Here is a 17,113-nt window from a genome sequence, read left to right as displayed (position 1 = left end):
AAGAGTAGTACAAATATATGAAAGGCAAATGTCATGGCTTTTTGTTGTTACTGATATAGTTTGCATCCCCAGTTTGGATTTTACTTATAGCAGGGCAGAGACATGACTTGGGTCAAGGGGGAGGCCATATCAGGAGAAGAAAATCTAAAACTACCTTATGTACCCAAGATACTGATTTTTGCTTGTTCCTCATGTCCAGACTATCTCATTCAATAGATAATGAAAGTGTGCTGTCTTCCTTATGTATATTTACACTCAGTGGATCTCCCTAGCACACCCCAAAACAGCCTGGCTTTCTTCTCTGTCATCTTCTACTATCCAGAGGATTATACTCAAGAAAGATTTCCAGGTCATTGAAACAGGTCACTTTTCTAAACTACCTTATCGGGCAAAAGAAGCCACATCAATTCTTATACAGGGAAACAAAGAATCCACTTCACTTTGTGACTTCAACAGGATGGCTGGCAACACAGCCTTTATAACTGTTGTTATGTGAACATGTTGATACAAGAAAAAGCTCAGCAGTCACCCTAAGGAAGATCCCAACTTTCCACCTTCTAAGGTTACTGTCAAACACAGGGGAACTCGCCCTAAGCTTTTGTTGGTTTTGGAGTGGGGTGGGGATTTATATGTGTGTGTGTGTGTGTGTGTGTGTGTGTGTGTGTGTGTGTGTGTGTGTGTGTGTGTGTGTAAACAAGCTCCCTGGTTCATTTAAAGTGGGCCTTGCTGCTGTTCAATGTTCTCAATCCCCTCAGGACAAACACTCTAAGCCAAGCAAAAGAAAAAGGTCACACAAACTACTCCACTCAGCCCTCACCCCAAACAACCCTAGAATCCAGCACACTTCCACCAGCTAAATGCCAGAATGAATGATCAGTCTTTCCCAGACTTAGGGGCCCAAAAAGGCCCCAAGAATGCTGGGCCCCACCCCAACAGGCTCTGCTCCCACAGGACTGGACTCATTTAGGAAACACTAGCACAGATGAACTTGGCCAGCTTCTCTGAGGGCTACATCAGAAGTTCATAAGTGAGTAAAAAATTTAAATCCAGAGTCAAAGATCCCTAGGAGGCAGAAGGTTTGTTCTCTGGCCTATTCTGGGTCACTACCAGCTACTTGAAGACAACCAGCTGCCCTTTCAGGAAAACTTCCATTAAAACCAAAATGATGCCATGGTATATAGTTATGTGGCTCTCAGATACCTTGAATCAAAATATCAAATGGTCTGATAACATTTATTTGGCAGAGGAGGGGAGGAAGTTGTAACTACTTACTAAATTTTATTTTTCAACTGAAAACAATAAGTGAGAAACTACCCGTTAAAAACTCAGGAAAATATACCATATACCAATTATTCTGGAGGACATTGTACTTGCAGCAACAGTTTAGTGATATGAAGAAAAAGTGTAGTGTTTCATTTAATGCTGGGAACAGTAGCTCAGGATGTTGAAAGAAGCATATACTATTTCCCCTGGGGGATCTGAAGGTAGCAGTGTAGGTGACAAAACGGGCCGGGAGGATTGAAGTGGAGAAGGGAGCTTTCATCTGGTCAAATGAGTAGCAGGCGTGCCAGGCAGAATGGTGAAGGCTGGAGGCAGCACGCTGTCGGGAAACTGGCTGCCCTGTGAGAAGAATCGCTGCACACAGCCACAATTACTGTATTTCATGGGCACTGTCTCACTGGAATACAACTTGTTGGGGGATTAGTGTCCGGAGAGAAATTTTCAAATAAGCTTTTACTAAAAGTCTAGATGCTTAGAAATGGCAACTGCTCCTTTTTAATTCCAAAAGCAATCCCAGCCATAACCCGATAGTTCTGCTCTCTGATAACTAAGTAAAATCTGATACTGCTCCTCCAATTTTATAGACACTCCTCTCTTTCCGAGTACATGAATAGTGTATATACACTCTTCAAAGGCTCCATTTTTCTCTTTTGTAGCAAAATGGCAAGAGCCTATGGGAGAGCAATGCCCGGGGCAATGTTCCTTTCTGCTTAGAAGCCACCTGCTAATCACCTGCAAGCAATAACAGACTACAAGGGAAGCAGCCTAGAGAGGGCCCCTCACCACCCCCAAGGGCAAGGGTTAAGCAGAAATAAAGTAAGGGAGGCTTTCTCGGCCTGGGGGAGCTCTGCAAAGTGACCAGTGAGAAACTCCCCAAGGATGGATTCAAGGGGCCGAGGAGCAGTAGCTGAAGATCAGAGGCAACTTGAAATGGACCACGGTGCTGCACGTGTGAAGTAGAAAGAAAAAATAAGAATACTTCCAAAAAGGTAACACACTCTCAGGGCCAGCAATATCTTGCCTCTAGGCTGAGAAGTTGAGCTTGATTGGGCTGGCATTCAATGGGCCCCTCTCCACAGGTGGCTTTCAGAACTACAGAGCTGTTTACTCCAAGATAAGGCTGTGCCACACTTGATACTGGCACTGTCAGATGGGTCAGCAGGATCATGAAGGAGGATACAGGCTTACAACAGGATACAATAAAATTCGCCTATTCCTCCACCTTTAACCCAAGAGAACAAACAGCAGAGAATTCACAGGGAATTAAAGGCTCAGAATCAAATTGGAGCTAAGTCATTAAGGAAAAAGAGTTTAACCCAGTTCCCATCTATATCTGAGAAAGAATTTAGGCACATCAAGGATTTTCATGGGGAAAGTCTCAATAATTCCTTTCCAGTTATTGAAAAGTCAAGGAGAAGAAAGGGGCTCAAACCAGTAGAGTTGAAAAGAAGAAAGTGTTGAACGTAAGAGACTGGTACCTAATGTTGGCTGTGGAATCTCTTTCTGCACATAGTCATCAACTGTACAGTAGATATCCACAGATCCTATAGTGCTGAGGACTCACCCTGCATGAAGTGTGTAGAAGCTGTGAGTTAAGATTGATTAGCTTTCTCATTGTATCTTTCCCCTGTACCTGATGGGATGCCCATTAGACTGGAGCCAAACTTCCTTTTCTGCACTGTTTTCTCACCTCTTTCCGCTACTATCTCTCCTTAAATGATGTTTCACTTTTTTCTGCCCTCTCTTCCACCCCACTTATTAGTTTCAATAAGAAGGAAAGGGGAAAAATGGATTGAGAGTCTCTCAATCTCAGTTCTCAATAATTGCTATTCATTTGGTATTCTAGGCACACATTTTCATTACCTTCTTCATGTTAAGCCGCCATGCCTAATGGGAGCATTTCCTGATGATCCTAAGTCCCTATCTTCCTGGTCTTTTCTGATGATGTTGCCAGGCACCATAGATGATTCCTCAGTCTACCTTTTCTTCCTCCACTAGCCACTGATCAAGCTAGATGGCAGGGTGAATTGTTTTTTGAGTATTTGGATCACCTATGGAAACAACCCAAATATTCATCAATAATAGATAGAAAAACAAATCCTGGCAAATTACAATGGAATATCATTCCAACTTAAAAAGGAGTAGAACTCTGATATATACTACAGCATGGATAAAACTTGAAAACATTATGCTTGATAACAGTAAACCAGACACAAAAGGAAAATATTGTCTGATTATAGGTATATGAGGTACGTTGACTGGTCAAACTCACAGAGACAGAAAGTAGAGTGGTCGATACCAGGGACTAAGAAGAGAGAAATGGGGAGTTATTGTTTAATAGGATAAAGGTTCAATTTGAGATGATGACAAGGTCTACAGACAGATGTTGGTAATGTCTACACAACATGAATGACTTAGTGCCAGTGAACTCTACACTTAGAAATGGTTAAAGTGATAAAGTTTCTTACCACAATAAAATGAAAACATTAGGAAAAAAAATTAGTCCCCCTAAATCTGCATTTGACTGTTCCAGTCACACCAGAATCAAGCCTGATTGTTTCAGAGAAAGCTTGTCAAGCACCATCAACAATTCGTGTGAAAGTGTGTCAATTAAATCTTCCTTCTTTATCTCCTTCCTCCCCTCCTTCTTGCCTTTCTTCCTTCCCACTCTCCCTCCCTCCTTCCTTCCTTAAATATTTATTAGACAACTACTAAATGTCAGGCACAATCCTAAAGGATTCACAATCTAGAAGGCAAAAGGAGTCTCAGAAGTAACAGCATATCCCAATAAAGTTGAGAATAAGAAATGACTGTTTGGAGGGCTGGTGGAGTGGCTCAGTGGTAGAGTGCCTATCTAGCAAGCAAAGGCCAAGAGTTCAAACCCCAGTGCTGCCAAAAAAAAAAAAAAAAAAAGCGGAACGCCTGCCTAGAAGCAGGCAAGGACCACCTGACCCAGTGCAGCAAGCGAGAAGGAGGGAACACTTAGAGGAAGAGTTTTTAAGCTGAGATCTGGAATTTGAGTAGTAGTTAGACAAAAACCAAGAGTGTAGAGAAGAATATTCCAAACAGAATGGTACAAACTGAAAGAGAAAGAATGTAAGGCTTAAGTGTGATGGTTTAGTGTGGCTGAAATTTTGAAGAACAGAGAAGCTTGTAATCAGTTTGAAAGGGCTGCAGAGAGTAACCATGGAGGTCCTAGGAGATGACATTAGCATTTTAGACCTTCTCCCCTAAAAGCCAAATGAGAATATTGAACTCAATCCCCTAGCTCCCTTCCTCCTTCCTTGTAATTGACTAGATCCCTTTTAAGCACAAGTTCCAGGCCAGTAATTGCCTGTGTTCCTTCCGAAACTGTACCTGAGTGGCACTCCCCGATTACACCTTCAACACTGCCACCCACCTACACCATATCACCCTTATGTCATTCACATTGTTAGACACTACATGATTTCACTGGGTATCTGTCCTCTCTAAGTCCAGGGTTGACACACTCACCACTGTCCTCACTTCAGGGACATTCTGCCAAGATTATTATGTAATCTTCCTTTCTGACTCACATCCCCTCTGAAGAACCATACTCTGACTCACTTCTCCCTTTTCACACCCATCTTTCTTATTTCTTGCATCTTTAATCTCTCTTTCTAACCTCTTCCCTTCAGCATCCTTAATGCTCTTTAGTCCCCAAGTGCTAAGGAAGATGTGAACATGGCCCATTGCCAATTCATTCTAACTTCAACTTTGCCCTTCGTCATGGTTACCAGGTGATCTATTTACTCACCTTCTGTGCACTCCTAGGCTTACTTCTTCTAAGATTTATTTACTCTCTCCTCAAGCTCTAGCCTCCAATGGTCAGAGAATAACTTTACATTTTGACTATTTATTCTGCACACATCTTCTCTGTCCTGGCTTTGCTATACACAGGTCTGTATTGAAAGATGGGCTTAGTTTTCTTTATTAGCAATGACTAATTGCTAAAGACCTGAGAGCTACCAAAACTTGTGAGGTATAGTTCTGGGCTCTTCCAGAAATCTCAAATCAACTAGCAGTGTGTGTGTATATCACTATGATACTTTGTTTTAGACCGAGTCTTAAATGGTACAAACATACACACAACATCCAGGTTTCTTATGGCTAAAGAGACCAGGAAAGGCTGCAGGAAGGAAGAGATACATAAGATAGGCCTTAAAGGGTCCGCAAGCCTGACAAACGGCTGTAGAAGAAGTTCCAAACAACAGCTGGAGGTGTGGTTTGCATGGCAGAATGCCTGACTTGCAAACATGAAGCCCCAAGTTCAAATCCCAATATTGCTCCCACTCCACAAAATAAGAAGTTCCAGACAGAACAGAAGCAACTGCAAATGAGAAGCGGGGAGGTGAAACTTACCGGGTCTCACTGTGATTGCTTTTTAGAGTGAAAAATAGAAATCAAGTGTGATGGGAAAATGCTATAGGCAGTTTTGCTGCTAAATTTAGACAGATAATGGGAACTCACGTGACTTTTGCATGTCAGGAAAAACTGACATGTAAAGGAATGCTTTTCTGCAGGAAGAGACTGCATTGATGCTTGAAAGCCAAAGGGTTGAAGACCAAGTTCAGTCAGAAGACATCTGTCACGCTTTGGTCCCACAGCAAGTAGAGGAAGTTACGTGGGGTTTTGATATTCTAATTTTAATTAGGCATATTTCTGTAGTATAGTGTGATAATTCAATACATGTATACAAGATGTCATGACCTCATCAGGGTAACTAGCATTTTCATCTCCTTTCATTACAGTATGTTTGGAGCACTTCAGCTCCTCTCTTGTAGGGGACACAGATTAAAGATAATGTGCTCATTTCTTATAATTCTCAAATAAGGATCCTTGTTCCCTTTGTCTCTTCCTTAATAATTTGGGGAGGAAGTGTTTCTTTCACTTTTTAAATCTCATTCTTGGAGTTTTCTTTTCCTTCAGCAAAAAGTCCATTTTCTTGCCATAGAAGAAATATTTATTCTTTGTGGAAAATTTGAAAAGTCAAGAACATAATGGTCCCTTTGTATTAAAAATGGATTCTCCCAATCCTTCCTTTTTTGTTTATGTTTTTTTATCTTTGTTGTTTTGCTTTTGTGGTGCTAGGGAACAAACACAGGGCCTTAAAAATGCTAGGCAAGTACACTGAGATATATTTCCAGTCATACTCTTGATCCATCTTCCCTATTCTGGAATGCTCACTGACTTCAAAGTTTTCAAGTTTCCTTGCTTAGACATTTTCCCCAATTGGAAATGTTCCCCACCTGTGTGGCTCAACTGAAAGACTCAGCTCAGAAGACAGCCCTGAGGAAGTTGTGTTCCACCCTCCTCTCAGGCCCTCCCCTGGGTTGTCAGGACACTGAGTGCATATCTGAAGACAGCACCAACCAAAGCACAAAGCAGAAATTTCTGCACTCCCCAGCTACTTCCCACCCAGTCCAGGAGTTAAGGAATCAGGGATCATGTTTGGAAAAAAACATAAAAGATCTAAAGTAAAGTAAATATTAGTTTTCTTTCAGGGAGAAGCCAGAAAAAAGAGCTTGCATAAAAACCAACACAAATTTTTGGTGACTTCTCAATCATGAAGTGAAATACAGTGTGAAATTAAAAGGTAAAAAGTAAACAGGGAGACATTTTTATAACATATTCTTATAAGAAGGGGTTACCTCTGTTGAGCGGCAGTACACAATGTGAACTCCAAGGTGGGACTTCCTACATTGAAATCACAATTCCTTTACTTGGCCAAAGCTCTGAACTTCTCACACCTCAATCTCATCATTTTTGAAATTGAATAACAGCAACTAGCTTACATGGGGCTGTTTCCAGTATTATAGAATTTATTATATTTAAAGTACTCGAAAAGTATGGAACACATAAAAAATATTATAAAAGTGTTGGTTATAATTCTGCTTTTAAGTTTTCTACAAGAAATGTGCATGGTAGAATGCACGATGTTTTGGTTAACTACAGGGAACATATACAATAATGGTCCTGTAAATTATAATGGTGCCAAAAAATTCCTATGCTCTTATGATGTAGCCTCATAAAGTCATAGTACATTGCATTGCCTATAAATCTGTGGTGATACCACGGTAAACAAACCTAAGATGATAGTTCTAAACAAGTATGTCACAGACAATTATGCATCATACATAATACTTGAGAATAATAACAAAGGATATAGTAATGTTTTATGTATTTACTATATTGACTTTTTATCCTTATTTTAGAGCATACTACTTTTTATACAAAAAGAATAAAAATTGACCACAAAAAAGCAGCAGTCTCATACATTTCATGTTTACCTTATCTCTTGATTGAATCAAGAGGAGAGACTGACCTATGGAATCTGGGTTTATGTAAGTATATGCTATGATGTTTGCACAAAAATGACATCACCTTAGGAGGCAGTTTCAGAACATAACCTACCTTTAGAACAACAGACAATAGTCTACTACAATGACAACAAAATAATATTTAAAGAAAGCCAAGGTTCCTTATTATTCCTAAATCAACTGTAAACCACACTTTCCTAACTTAATTCCCTGCTAATCATTGGGATGGGATCATTTTCCTAAGGTAACTAACTTCTGACATTTTTTCACTTACGCTTTCTAGTTCCTTAGGTCCACCTCATGTCCATCCCTGTGCTTGTGTGATAAATGTTAAGAATTGGCTCTTGCAAGTTATGGAAAAAGCCAAGATGCCCCACTACTGACGAATGGATCAAGAAAATGTGGTATCTATACACAATGGAATTTTACGCAGCCATGAAGAAGAACAAAATGTTATTATTCGCTGGTAAATGGATGAAATTGGAGAACATCATTCTGAGTGAGGTTAACCTGGCCCAAAAGACCAAAAATCGTATGTTCTCCCTCATATGCAGACATTAGATCAAGGGCAAACACAACAAGGTGATTGAACTTTGATCACAAGATAAAAGCGAGTGCACATAAGGGAGATATGAGGATAGGTAAGACACCTAAAAAATTAGCTAGCATTTGTTGCCCTCAAAGCAGAGAAACTAAAGCAGATACCTTAAAAGCAACTGAGGCCAATAGGAGAAGGGGACCAGGAACTAGAGAAAAGGTTAGATCAAAAAGAATTAACCTAGAAGATAACACACATGCACAGGAAATTAATGTGAGTCAACTCCCTGTATAGCTATCCTTATCTCAACTAGCAAAAACCCTTGTTCCTTCCTATTATTGCTTATACTCTCTCTACAACAAAATTAGACATAAGGGCAAAATAGTTTCTGCCGGGTAGTGAGGGGGTGGGGGAGAGAGGGAGGGGCGGAGTGGGTGGTAAGGGAGGGGGTGGGGGCAGGGGGGAGAAATGACCCAAGCATTGTATGCACATATGAATAATAAAACAATAAAAAAATAAAAGAATTGGCTCTTGAATGAAAAGAGATCCAATATTTGGCATTCAGCACTCTCTGGGGTTGACTCCTACCATGGCTAATTTCTGCTCCCAACATGACATCACGGTACATAGGGTTGATGAAGGCATGCACACTTACACACCATGATACAGTCTCCATCATCCAGACAGAAGGAACTGGTCTTGAAAGCATCAGTAATTGCACAATGTGCTTAATAATAATAATGTAATTACTATTATTTTTAATATGACTGATTTATTGTAAGTTTGTCATTTAACATTTAATAACATGAAATAAACACTGGGTCATGTAATTCCTAGAAATTTAATAATTGGCTTTCTTGGTAAGAGCAGGCCCTAGTGCACCAGTGAATGCACTTACTCCTCAGAGGAAATCTCCCTTGCTGTGTCTTCCTCCTAAACTGGTCCCCTTTCCTTACCTCTGCCAATTGCTGGTCTACCTGCATAACAACGCCTTCTTATAGGAAGATAGCACTCCATTGGTCCTTTCCTTGCTCAATTCTGTTACCATCTTTGGAAAATATCATACATTTAGTGCTTCCAGGTGCATATTTTATTATCCTCACCACTGATTAGTTTGTCTGTATCATTTCTCCCAACTCCAGATTAATTGTTCTGCACCAGATGTTAGCATCTTAGGAAAAGTGGTGGGGTTCACAGTGCATATTCAAGACAGATTTGATATTTTACCTCCAATGTCTACATCAAATAGGTTACAGTACCATTATCTCATTATTTTATACACTGCAAATCTTAGCACAATCTGCCAAATAGTAAGCCCTCAATAAATACTTGTAAATTGAAAAATGAGATATTTTAACAAAAAAAACTAAAGCTCTTTTTAACTAATTTAGTAATTAGCTAAAAATGTAAATTCCCTGTCAATGGAGATGTAATAACAAAGGGAAAATCAAACTGTTTTTCCTACTCTTTCAGTCAACACAGAACACTTCTGTGTTCAGGTGTGTTGGATATTCTCAAACACTCCCCCAATTCCCACATAGTCACCACATGCATCAGTTCTTCAGTGGTCACCCTACAATTTAATGCAATGTTGACACTGTCTACCTGGAGACAGCACAGCATCTCACAGATTCAGGGCTGGGCTTGGTCCCACAAGGTTGCCACAGGGTTGCCTCCTCCCACTTCACACACCAATCAAAAGTCATTGGCTGCCACAACACTGACTTGGCTACGACTGGAAGCTTTCATGACCCTCTTCTCCAATGAGATCTATTTCCTAGAGTAGCTCAGGAACCTCAGAGAAATACTTTCCCCAGTTTATTGTATTAATAAAGATATTCTGAAGGACACAGATGGATAGCAAATGAAAAGGTACACAAGGAAAGGTGTATGGGAAGGACACAGGGTTTCCACGCTCTTGGGTACTCACCATCCCATGGCCTACATGCGTTCCACACCCTCAAATCTCTCTGAACCCTGTGGTTCAAGGATTATCATGGAGGCTCCACCAAGTAGACATGATTGACTATTAACTCAATCTCCAGTTCTTCTCCCCTTCTGGGAGGATGGCTGAAAGTTCCAAGCTTCTGATCATGGCTTGGTCTTTCCTGGAACCAGCCTCCAAAGGAACCCAAGGAGAAAGAGTGGCCTCATTAGAACAAAAGACACTCCCATCCCATAGGATAGTTCAGTGGATTAGAAGCTCTGTTGCAGGAATCGAGGCAGAGACTAGAGAGATAGATAGATAGATATAGCTATAGATATAGACATATCTATAGCTATATCTATATCTATATCTATATATCATGGGAAATCAAAATTTCATAGTAATTTTTTATTTCTTGTAGCATATGTCAATAGTTATACTAAAGAGAAAAACAAACAAATTATCATGCCAGGGTATCATTGCTTATAAAGGAAATGAAGTAAATGTCTCCTACCAGGGCTCTGTCACGCAAGCACATTTCCATTAAGAGTATAAAGTGATTGATGACTTCGTTATTATGAAAGAAAACATGGAAGATCTTGCTACCACATTCTTAGAGACTTTGGGAGTATATAAACATACACACACATACATGCATGCACATGTATGTATGTATGTATAAATATATATGGCTAGATCATACCCTTACTGAAACATTTTTAAATTCCAGTTGTGATGGCTGCAATCCTAACTTCATTAGAAACATAGTACTTAGAGACCAAATTGTTCTATGCCTACTTACTTTGAAATAACATCATAATTACTTGTTTCTAATGAAAAAAAGCAGGGGGTGGGGGGCAGGGAGCAGAATGGTAGGAGAAAGCTAATGCCCTCTAGACTCCCATGGAAATTTTGGCTAACCCTAAAACAGTCAAGGATAAGCATCAATGGCAAAGCATATAACCTACATCTCAGGATCAAAATTGCCATATCACATCCTTTCAGAAATCAGAGGAGGAATTTCAAATCTCTGTTGTTTAAATGCATTTGTATTCCCGGGGCACATGCTCAGTAGCAGAAATGCAGAAAGAGGCATTCTCAAGGCCCCCTGAAACATTCTCTTTTTAGATTAGACACACTTGCAAACTCTAGAACCATTTGAGTGCACCTTCCCCTTTTAATTGGCACTTACAGCTTTCCCAAGATAAGCTTACTTTTCAGAGTCTGTTTAGTTAAAAAAAAAAAAATCTCAAAATTTGGTCACACATAGCCAGCATTAAGTCTTCTGCTAATTTTCAGTCATAAAGAAGTAGCATTGACAAAGGCATTAAAGATAGAAACAATAAAAGGCAGAAAAGGCAGAAAAATAGATTGCCAAGTTATTCTGCCTCTGTCTGCGAAAAGATGCTAAAATATCAATGATACAAAAATAGCCTTGAACAATTATTTTTAAAAGCAAGAGGGTTGCTACTCCTAGACTTCCTAAGATGGGTGTCTTAAAGGTTTCATTGATTAGTTGATAAGTTTGCTAGTGAATGATTAGTCTGTTAGTCAGAAAGGTGTGAATTAGTTACTAGAGTTCTGCCTCCCATGAATAAAATGTGGAGCCTACTCTCTCCCACCCTGGGTGACAGATGATATCTGTTTTCTCTTGTGAGTTTGAATTTAAGAGCCACTGAAGCTCAGCAACAGTATATTCTGGCTCAAATGAGCTGAAAATTGCATTCAATTTGAATTTCAAAACTGGAGGGGAGGAAGGGGGAGAGAAAACCCTCAGCACCCATCAAGTATCCACACTTTTCAACTACTTCCTGCTGCTTAGTTGCATCCTGCCAGGCTGGGGACCTGAAACCCAGGATGTGTTGCAGGGGAAAGAGCATCGCTGGAATCCTGCCCAGTCTGAGTTTAAAAATAAACTTTTAATAGTCAGGATCAAAGCAAACCTCACTTTTTACGCACATGCATAATGCAGAATGTGACCCACCAAAAGAAATAGATTTCTCTTTTCCAAACTCAAACTGGCCTGTTTTCTTCCCTTGTGCATCTGTAGGTGATGAAGGTGAAGATGTTTGCCCTGGGAAACTAAAAAAGTAAATTCTTTTCTAAATTAAAATTAGTTCCCATACAGCTCACTTAAAACTCCCCCCACCCCACCTTGTTGGTTGATTTACTCCCTTCACCTGCCTCACATTACAAAGCAGATGTGTTCTTCAAAAGTTGAGTGAGTAGCCATTGATTTTTCAAATCAAATCATACTTTAAATGCTCTAAGAGAGCTGGTTATTTAAAGTAATCTTGTGATAAATTATTTTATAAAAATCAAGCTATTTTTAGTGTGCAAGTGATTGTGCCTTCATGCAATGACACTGTAAGCATGAACTGAAGCACTTCCAAGGTTTTCTAAAACAGAGCACACCTGTAGTTTTTAACACGTAGATTTAAGTACTACCAATATTTAAAATCAAACTGGTGCTACACAAAACAGCAGATGATATCCCAGAATCATGTGACTGAATGATTTGGGGCCAGAGCTCCAATTTAAGATAGTTGGAGCTGAAGAAGCAGAGTGAATACCAGTCATTCAATCCACTTCAAACTCAGAAACATTATTTCTCCCACCGTCTAAATTACTCTCAACTTGTGAATTAAGCAACTCAGCTGCCATGAAAAAGGTAATTCTACTTGTAAAGTGTCATTTTCCACACTGAAACAGGAATCTGCTGAATGTTGTTCAGAAATATGACAGACTCCAGAGGGCTCAACTGCAAGCACCATTGAGAAAGGCCATCTGCGGTCAGTGTGCACTGACTCCTGTTCACTGCTCTGGCCCACACCACAGCAGGACTCAGGGGACCAATGAATTGTTCTTGTTTTTAAGGAGGGAGTGGCTGGTCATCCTTCCTAAGATGCACACCTCTGTGAGAGTCTCAGGAGGAAGTACAGTCTTCACTAAAAAAAAACCCTCCATATTGTGACACTTACATGGCAGTGGTTGCCATGAGGTTCATGAGTAATGGATGGTAATCTGGTGAGAAGATATTATACAACTTTCCTTCAAAACTAGGGTTAAGTAGACTCAACCTGTAGATATTCTTAGGAAGAGCTTCACAGAAGTTATAAGCAGAGAGAGTTTCCTATCCTAAGCACAGGACAAGTTGCAAAGAAAAGTAATATTTTACTTTTTATACTTCACCAAAAAGCAAGAATTAAGAAATAATCTGGCACAAACAATCATGGTTTAGTGGTCAATACAGTAAATCAACAGAAACAAGGGGAAAACCTTTCAAAAGGAACCACCTGATCACTGGGACACACACACTCAGTAACATCGAATTTTTCAGAATATCTCACAAAACATAACACTTTAAGAGCACAAAAATGATGTTTTCATATTTTAAAAGAAAGAATGAGGAAAAAATCAGAATGTTCTTTACATTGCTGATGGAACTCTTGCCAACAGAGAACAGATAGACAAGGTGTCAAGAGGCCATTTATATCACCTGGCATTTTTGCTATGCAGATTTTTATTAATATCCTAATCTTGTAGAGAACAGCTTACCTTTCAAACTGCACCAATGTTAGCGTAGGATTTTTTTCTTACATCTTCATAATTTAATATTGTTTCATTGATGAACCAGTAAATTGTCAGCTCTATTCATTTATGTGACGTGAGCAAGGATCCAACCCAAAAAAAGGAAAAAGAAAAAAGTGAGGTCAATTTTCTTGGCTGCTGCATTTAATAAAATCTCCCAGGCAATAGAGTTAAGCACACATTAATAGCTATGACTTATGCTTTGCCTTCAGTAAGTCTTTGATTTTCCTATATATACTCAGGGCTGTATTAACAGTCCAACAAAGGTACAGTCCTCATTTTTAAGTTTTCTTCCTTCTCAGCTTTATCAGATTTATTAATCTTCCACTTCTAACTTATTTATAGCACTCATGCCAGTTATGGTTTCAAAGCATTCCCCCTTATAATACTCATTTATAAATTTCAGAAAAAATTTTTTCCAAGACCACTGGACTTACTTCTCATTAGTCTCAAAACACATGCATTTCTACAAATGTAAGAGCTTTGTTTCCTATTTGTCTAATCCTCAGAAAAGATGAAAGGGAACAGGTAAAAATGTACAAGTGTTCTAACTGGAAAAACTTGAAGCTTGAGTTTGACAGAATTTTACAGTGGCTTTTAACTAAGCATGTACTAGAGCTGTTTTAGGTAGAATGTCTATCCAAGGAAGTCACTGGAGCTCATGAAATTGCTGATGTTCTACCAATTTTGACCTGGAAAATCAGCAATTCCATATACTTCTTTTCTCTTTACCCTCAGAGCAATGAAGTGACCTTTTGACTATCCAGGGGAGTTGTGTACTGAACTTATAGTTCATGGAAGAAGAAGGGAGAGGGACTGGAATGCCCTAACGATGTGCTCGGCCCATGCTCTGGTACAATTTATTACATAAAAGAAGTGGGGGAAATAATTAGCCAGGTGGCATGGGGCCATTTTGCATCACACTCCACGAGGCATGAATGCATAAATGTAGACCTTAGGGAGTAAACATTTCAAAGAGATGCCTGTACTGTCATTAGAAGGCTCTCAGAGGGACTGCTAAATCTATTCACTAAGACACCCTTTATGGATTTTTTTAATTTTATTTATTTTTTTATTTTGTGGTATTGGGGTTTAAACTCAGAGCTTCATGCTTGCTAAGCAGGTACTATACTGCTGAGCCTTATACTAAGTCCCTAAGATATCCTTTAAGCTCACAGCTTTTTCCCTTTTCTTTCAATAAAGAAGTTAAAAGTCAAATGCTTGACAAATAAATAAGATTGAAATTTCAGTACCAACTTCTTAACACCCCAATGCTAAAACAATAACAACAAAAACAATAGGTCAAATCATACTTTGATTATTTCTTCGAATGCTGAAGAGAAACTATTGGGTACTAGGAAACAGAGGGATATTTTGAAATAAATTCATGCATTGAGTAAGAGTTGAAGATCAACTTAAGACCAGAGATGAAGGAGGATTCAAATGTAGATTGAAATTTCACAGAGTATAACATCAAGAAAAGAGGCTGCTTTGCAGAGAGAAAAATGACTCTAACATACTCATGTATGGAGACAACAGGCAAGAAGACTCAAATGTGAAAACTCAACCCTATTTATTTTCTAGGATTGCGAACATAACAGACCTGTCTTTATACAAGTATAAAGAAATTTTAGGCACAACCCCACACACTTGGCGCTAAAGGGTAGAAGCTCCCTAAATTAGAAGGGAGCTAATTTAGGTTATTATTTATTTTTTAAAGAAAGGACTCAAGAGATAAAAAGGAAAGTTTGGAGTCAACCAAAATTCTGCAGGTGCAGATTTCAGTTCTGTTGCTGTCTGAGCAATATTACCAATTGTCATTACCAATGTGACTGACTTGTCAAACTCCATCTCTGGAAATGATGCAAATTTAAAACAATGTTAGCATTGTAATAATGGCTTTAGGAACCAGTTATTTGAGCAGAGGCATTCAGCTCAGGAGATTTGGGATTTGTGGTTGAGGGAAAACAATGAGGCAATGGAAGAATATGTAGACTTAACTTCCTTTTAACTTCAAGATGGCCTCTTCTTAAAAATATGGCATACAGTTCACCAAATTAACCCTGTTTTAAGTGGTGACAGTCAAGGTGGAAGATTTCTTATTCAACACTCTGAATAATTTATTAAAGAATAGGAGGAAGAAAATAAGACCATTATAAACCTTCTTTAGGAGTCCAGTTAAGTCTGATTGAGAAGATTTCTGTAAGTAACCTAGAAAACTCCCTCCTATCTATTGCATGTTTTTCCCTGAATGCAAATATTCTGAATGTCAAACAACTAGTTATAAAATGTAGATTGGGATACAACTTTTTTACACACTGGGAACTGTCTATTGAAATTGAATACATAACTAAAACCAAAGAAATTAATTCCAGGATTAAGAACTACCAGGTATAGTGGCTTGGGTTTTGCATTATACCATATCTTACAGATATCTCACAATATAAATGGTGTCACTTCATCATGGTTGTGATATATTGGGCATGGGGGTAAGAAAGCCCCTGGATTCTCTTCCCTAACCAATAGAATATTTTCACAGCAAATACTGTATTCCTGAAACATAGTAGCATTTTGTTGGAATCCAGCCATTAACAATATATCTTCTTTGGGGTAAATCTTATGCTGCATCCCAAAACCTTAGGAGTGTCTCTTTCTAGAAGGAGTTATCTGTAATCTACTCAGACTCTGGTACAACAGCCTGAAGAACATATATTTACAAAAAGTAAATGCATAGCAAAACTAAAGGGTTTTGTTTTTTTTTAAAGGGAAAACACAAATAATTCCTTTGATCCTTCTGTAATGTCCCCTGAGTGGTTCAGAGATTATGATAGTTTTGAGAGTAGACAATAATTTTTCCATTTGGATATAGCTTTCTCCACAATGAACATAACATAAGGTTCCCCCCAGTAAAACTGAGCTCAAACTGAGAATTCCACGTTTAGCTCTCCCAGTAAGTATTTGCCCCTCCACATTTAGTCTTCCCAAGTTCAATAATATAGCTACTAACTGGTGCAATTTCTGGTGGAGAAAGCTTTTCTGTAAGTATTTGAAAAATAAGTGATTTCTTGACTAAATTGGCCAAGATTCTTGATTATAACACCCTGCCAATCATTCTCCTTCCACTTTATCCCTGGAAACATGACCGGTTGGGAAGGGGAAAGAAAGAGGAGAAGTATCAAAAGAGAAAAAATTAAGTAAAAGACTAAGTGAAATGAGCGAAAGAAATGGAAAAGATAAGAAAGAAGAAGCGTATAGCTTCTATTTACTACAATTCAGAATACCACTAATGCTCCCAAAATCAGATGGAGTACAACTTCCCCTTCCCTAAAGGATGGAAGGAGAATATTATTGAGAGAGACCTGGAGATGATCCACACCAGTCTTCATTTTATAAGCAAGAAAAAGGAGGTCCTGGAAGGCAACTCAACTTATAAAA

The 17,113-nt window shown here is 39.0% G+C and overlaps 1 protein-coding gene across 19 annotated transcripts in view; it reads right to left on the bottom strand.

Annotated features, from left to right (window-relative positions):
• Esrrg (estrogen related receptor gamma) overlaps positions 1-17,113 on the bottom strand; it is a 556,652-nt gene that overhangs the window by 415,397 nt on the left and 124,142 nt on the right. For 8 of the 19 annotated variants that reach the window (XM_074048306.1, XM_074048303.1, XM_074048305.1 and 5 more), the window contains 2 exons: positions 13,646-13,737; positions 10,091-10,268 (listed from right to left, as the gene is read on the bottom strand). The exons of 2 other annotated variants lie outside the window; for them this stretch is intronic. In XM_074048306.1, the coding sequence (XP_073904407.1) occupies positions 10,091-10,098 (8 nt within the window). In that variant the 5' untranslated portion in view covers positions 10,099-10,268; positions 13,646-13,737. Of the gene's footprint in view, positions 1-10,090; positions 10,280-13,645; positions 13,738-17,113 lie in introns of all 19 variants that reach the window. 9 more of the 19 variants (XM_074048315.1, XM_074048314.1, XM_074048313.1 and 6 more) reach the window with 2 other exon arrangements.

Source organism: Castor canadensis, chromosome 11 (assembly GCF_047511655.1).
Source record: "Castor canadensis chromosome 11, mCasCan1.hap1v2, whole genome shotgun sequence".
Lineage (NCBI taxonomy): Eukaryota > Metazoa > Chordata > Mammalia > Rodentia > Castoridae > Castor > Castor canadensis.
This window is presented reverse-complemented; position numbering and strand designations above follow the sequence as displayed.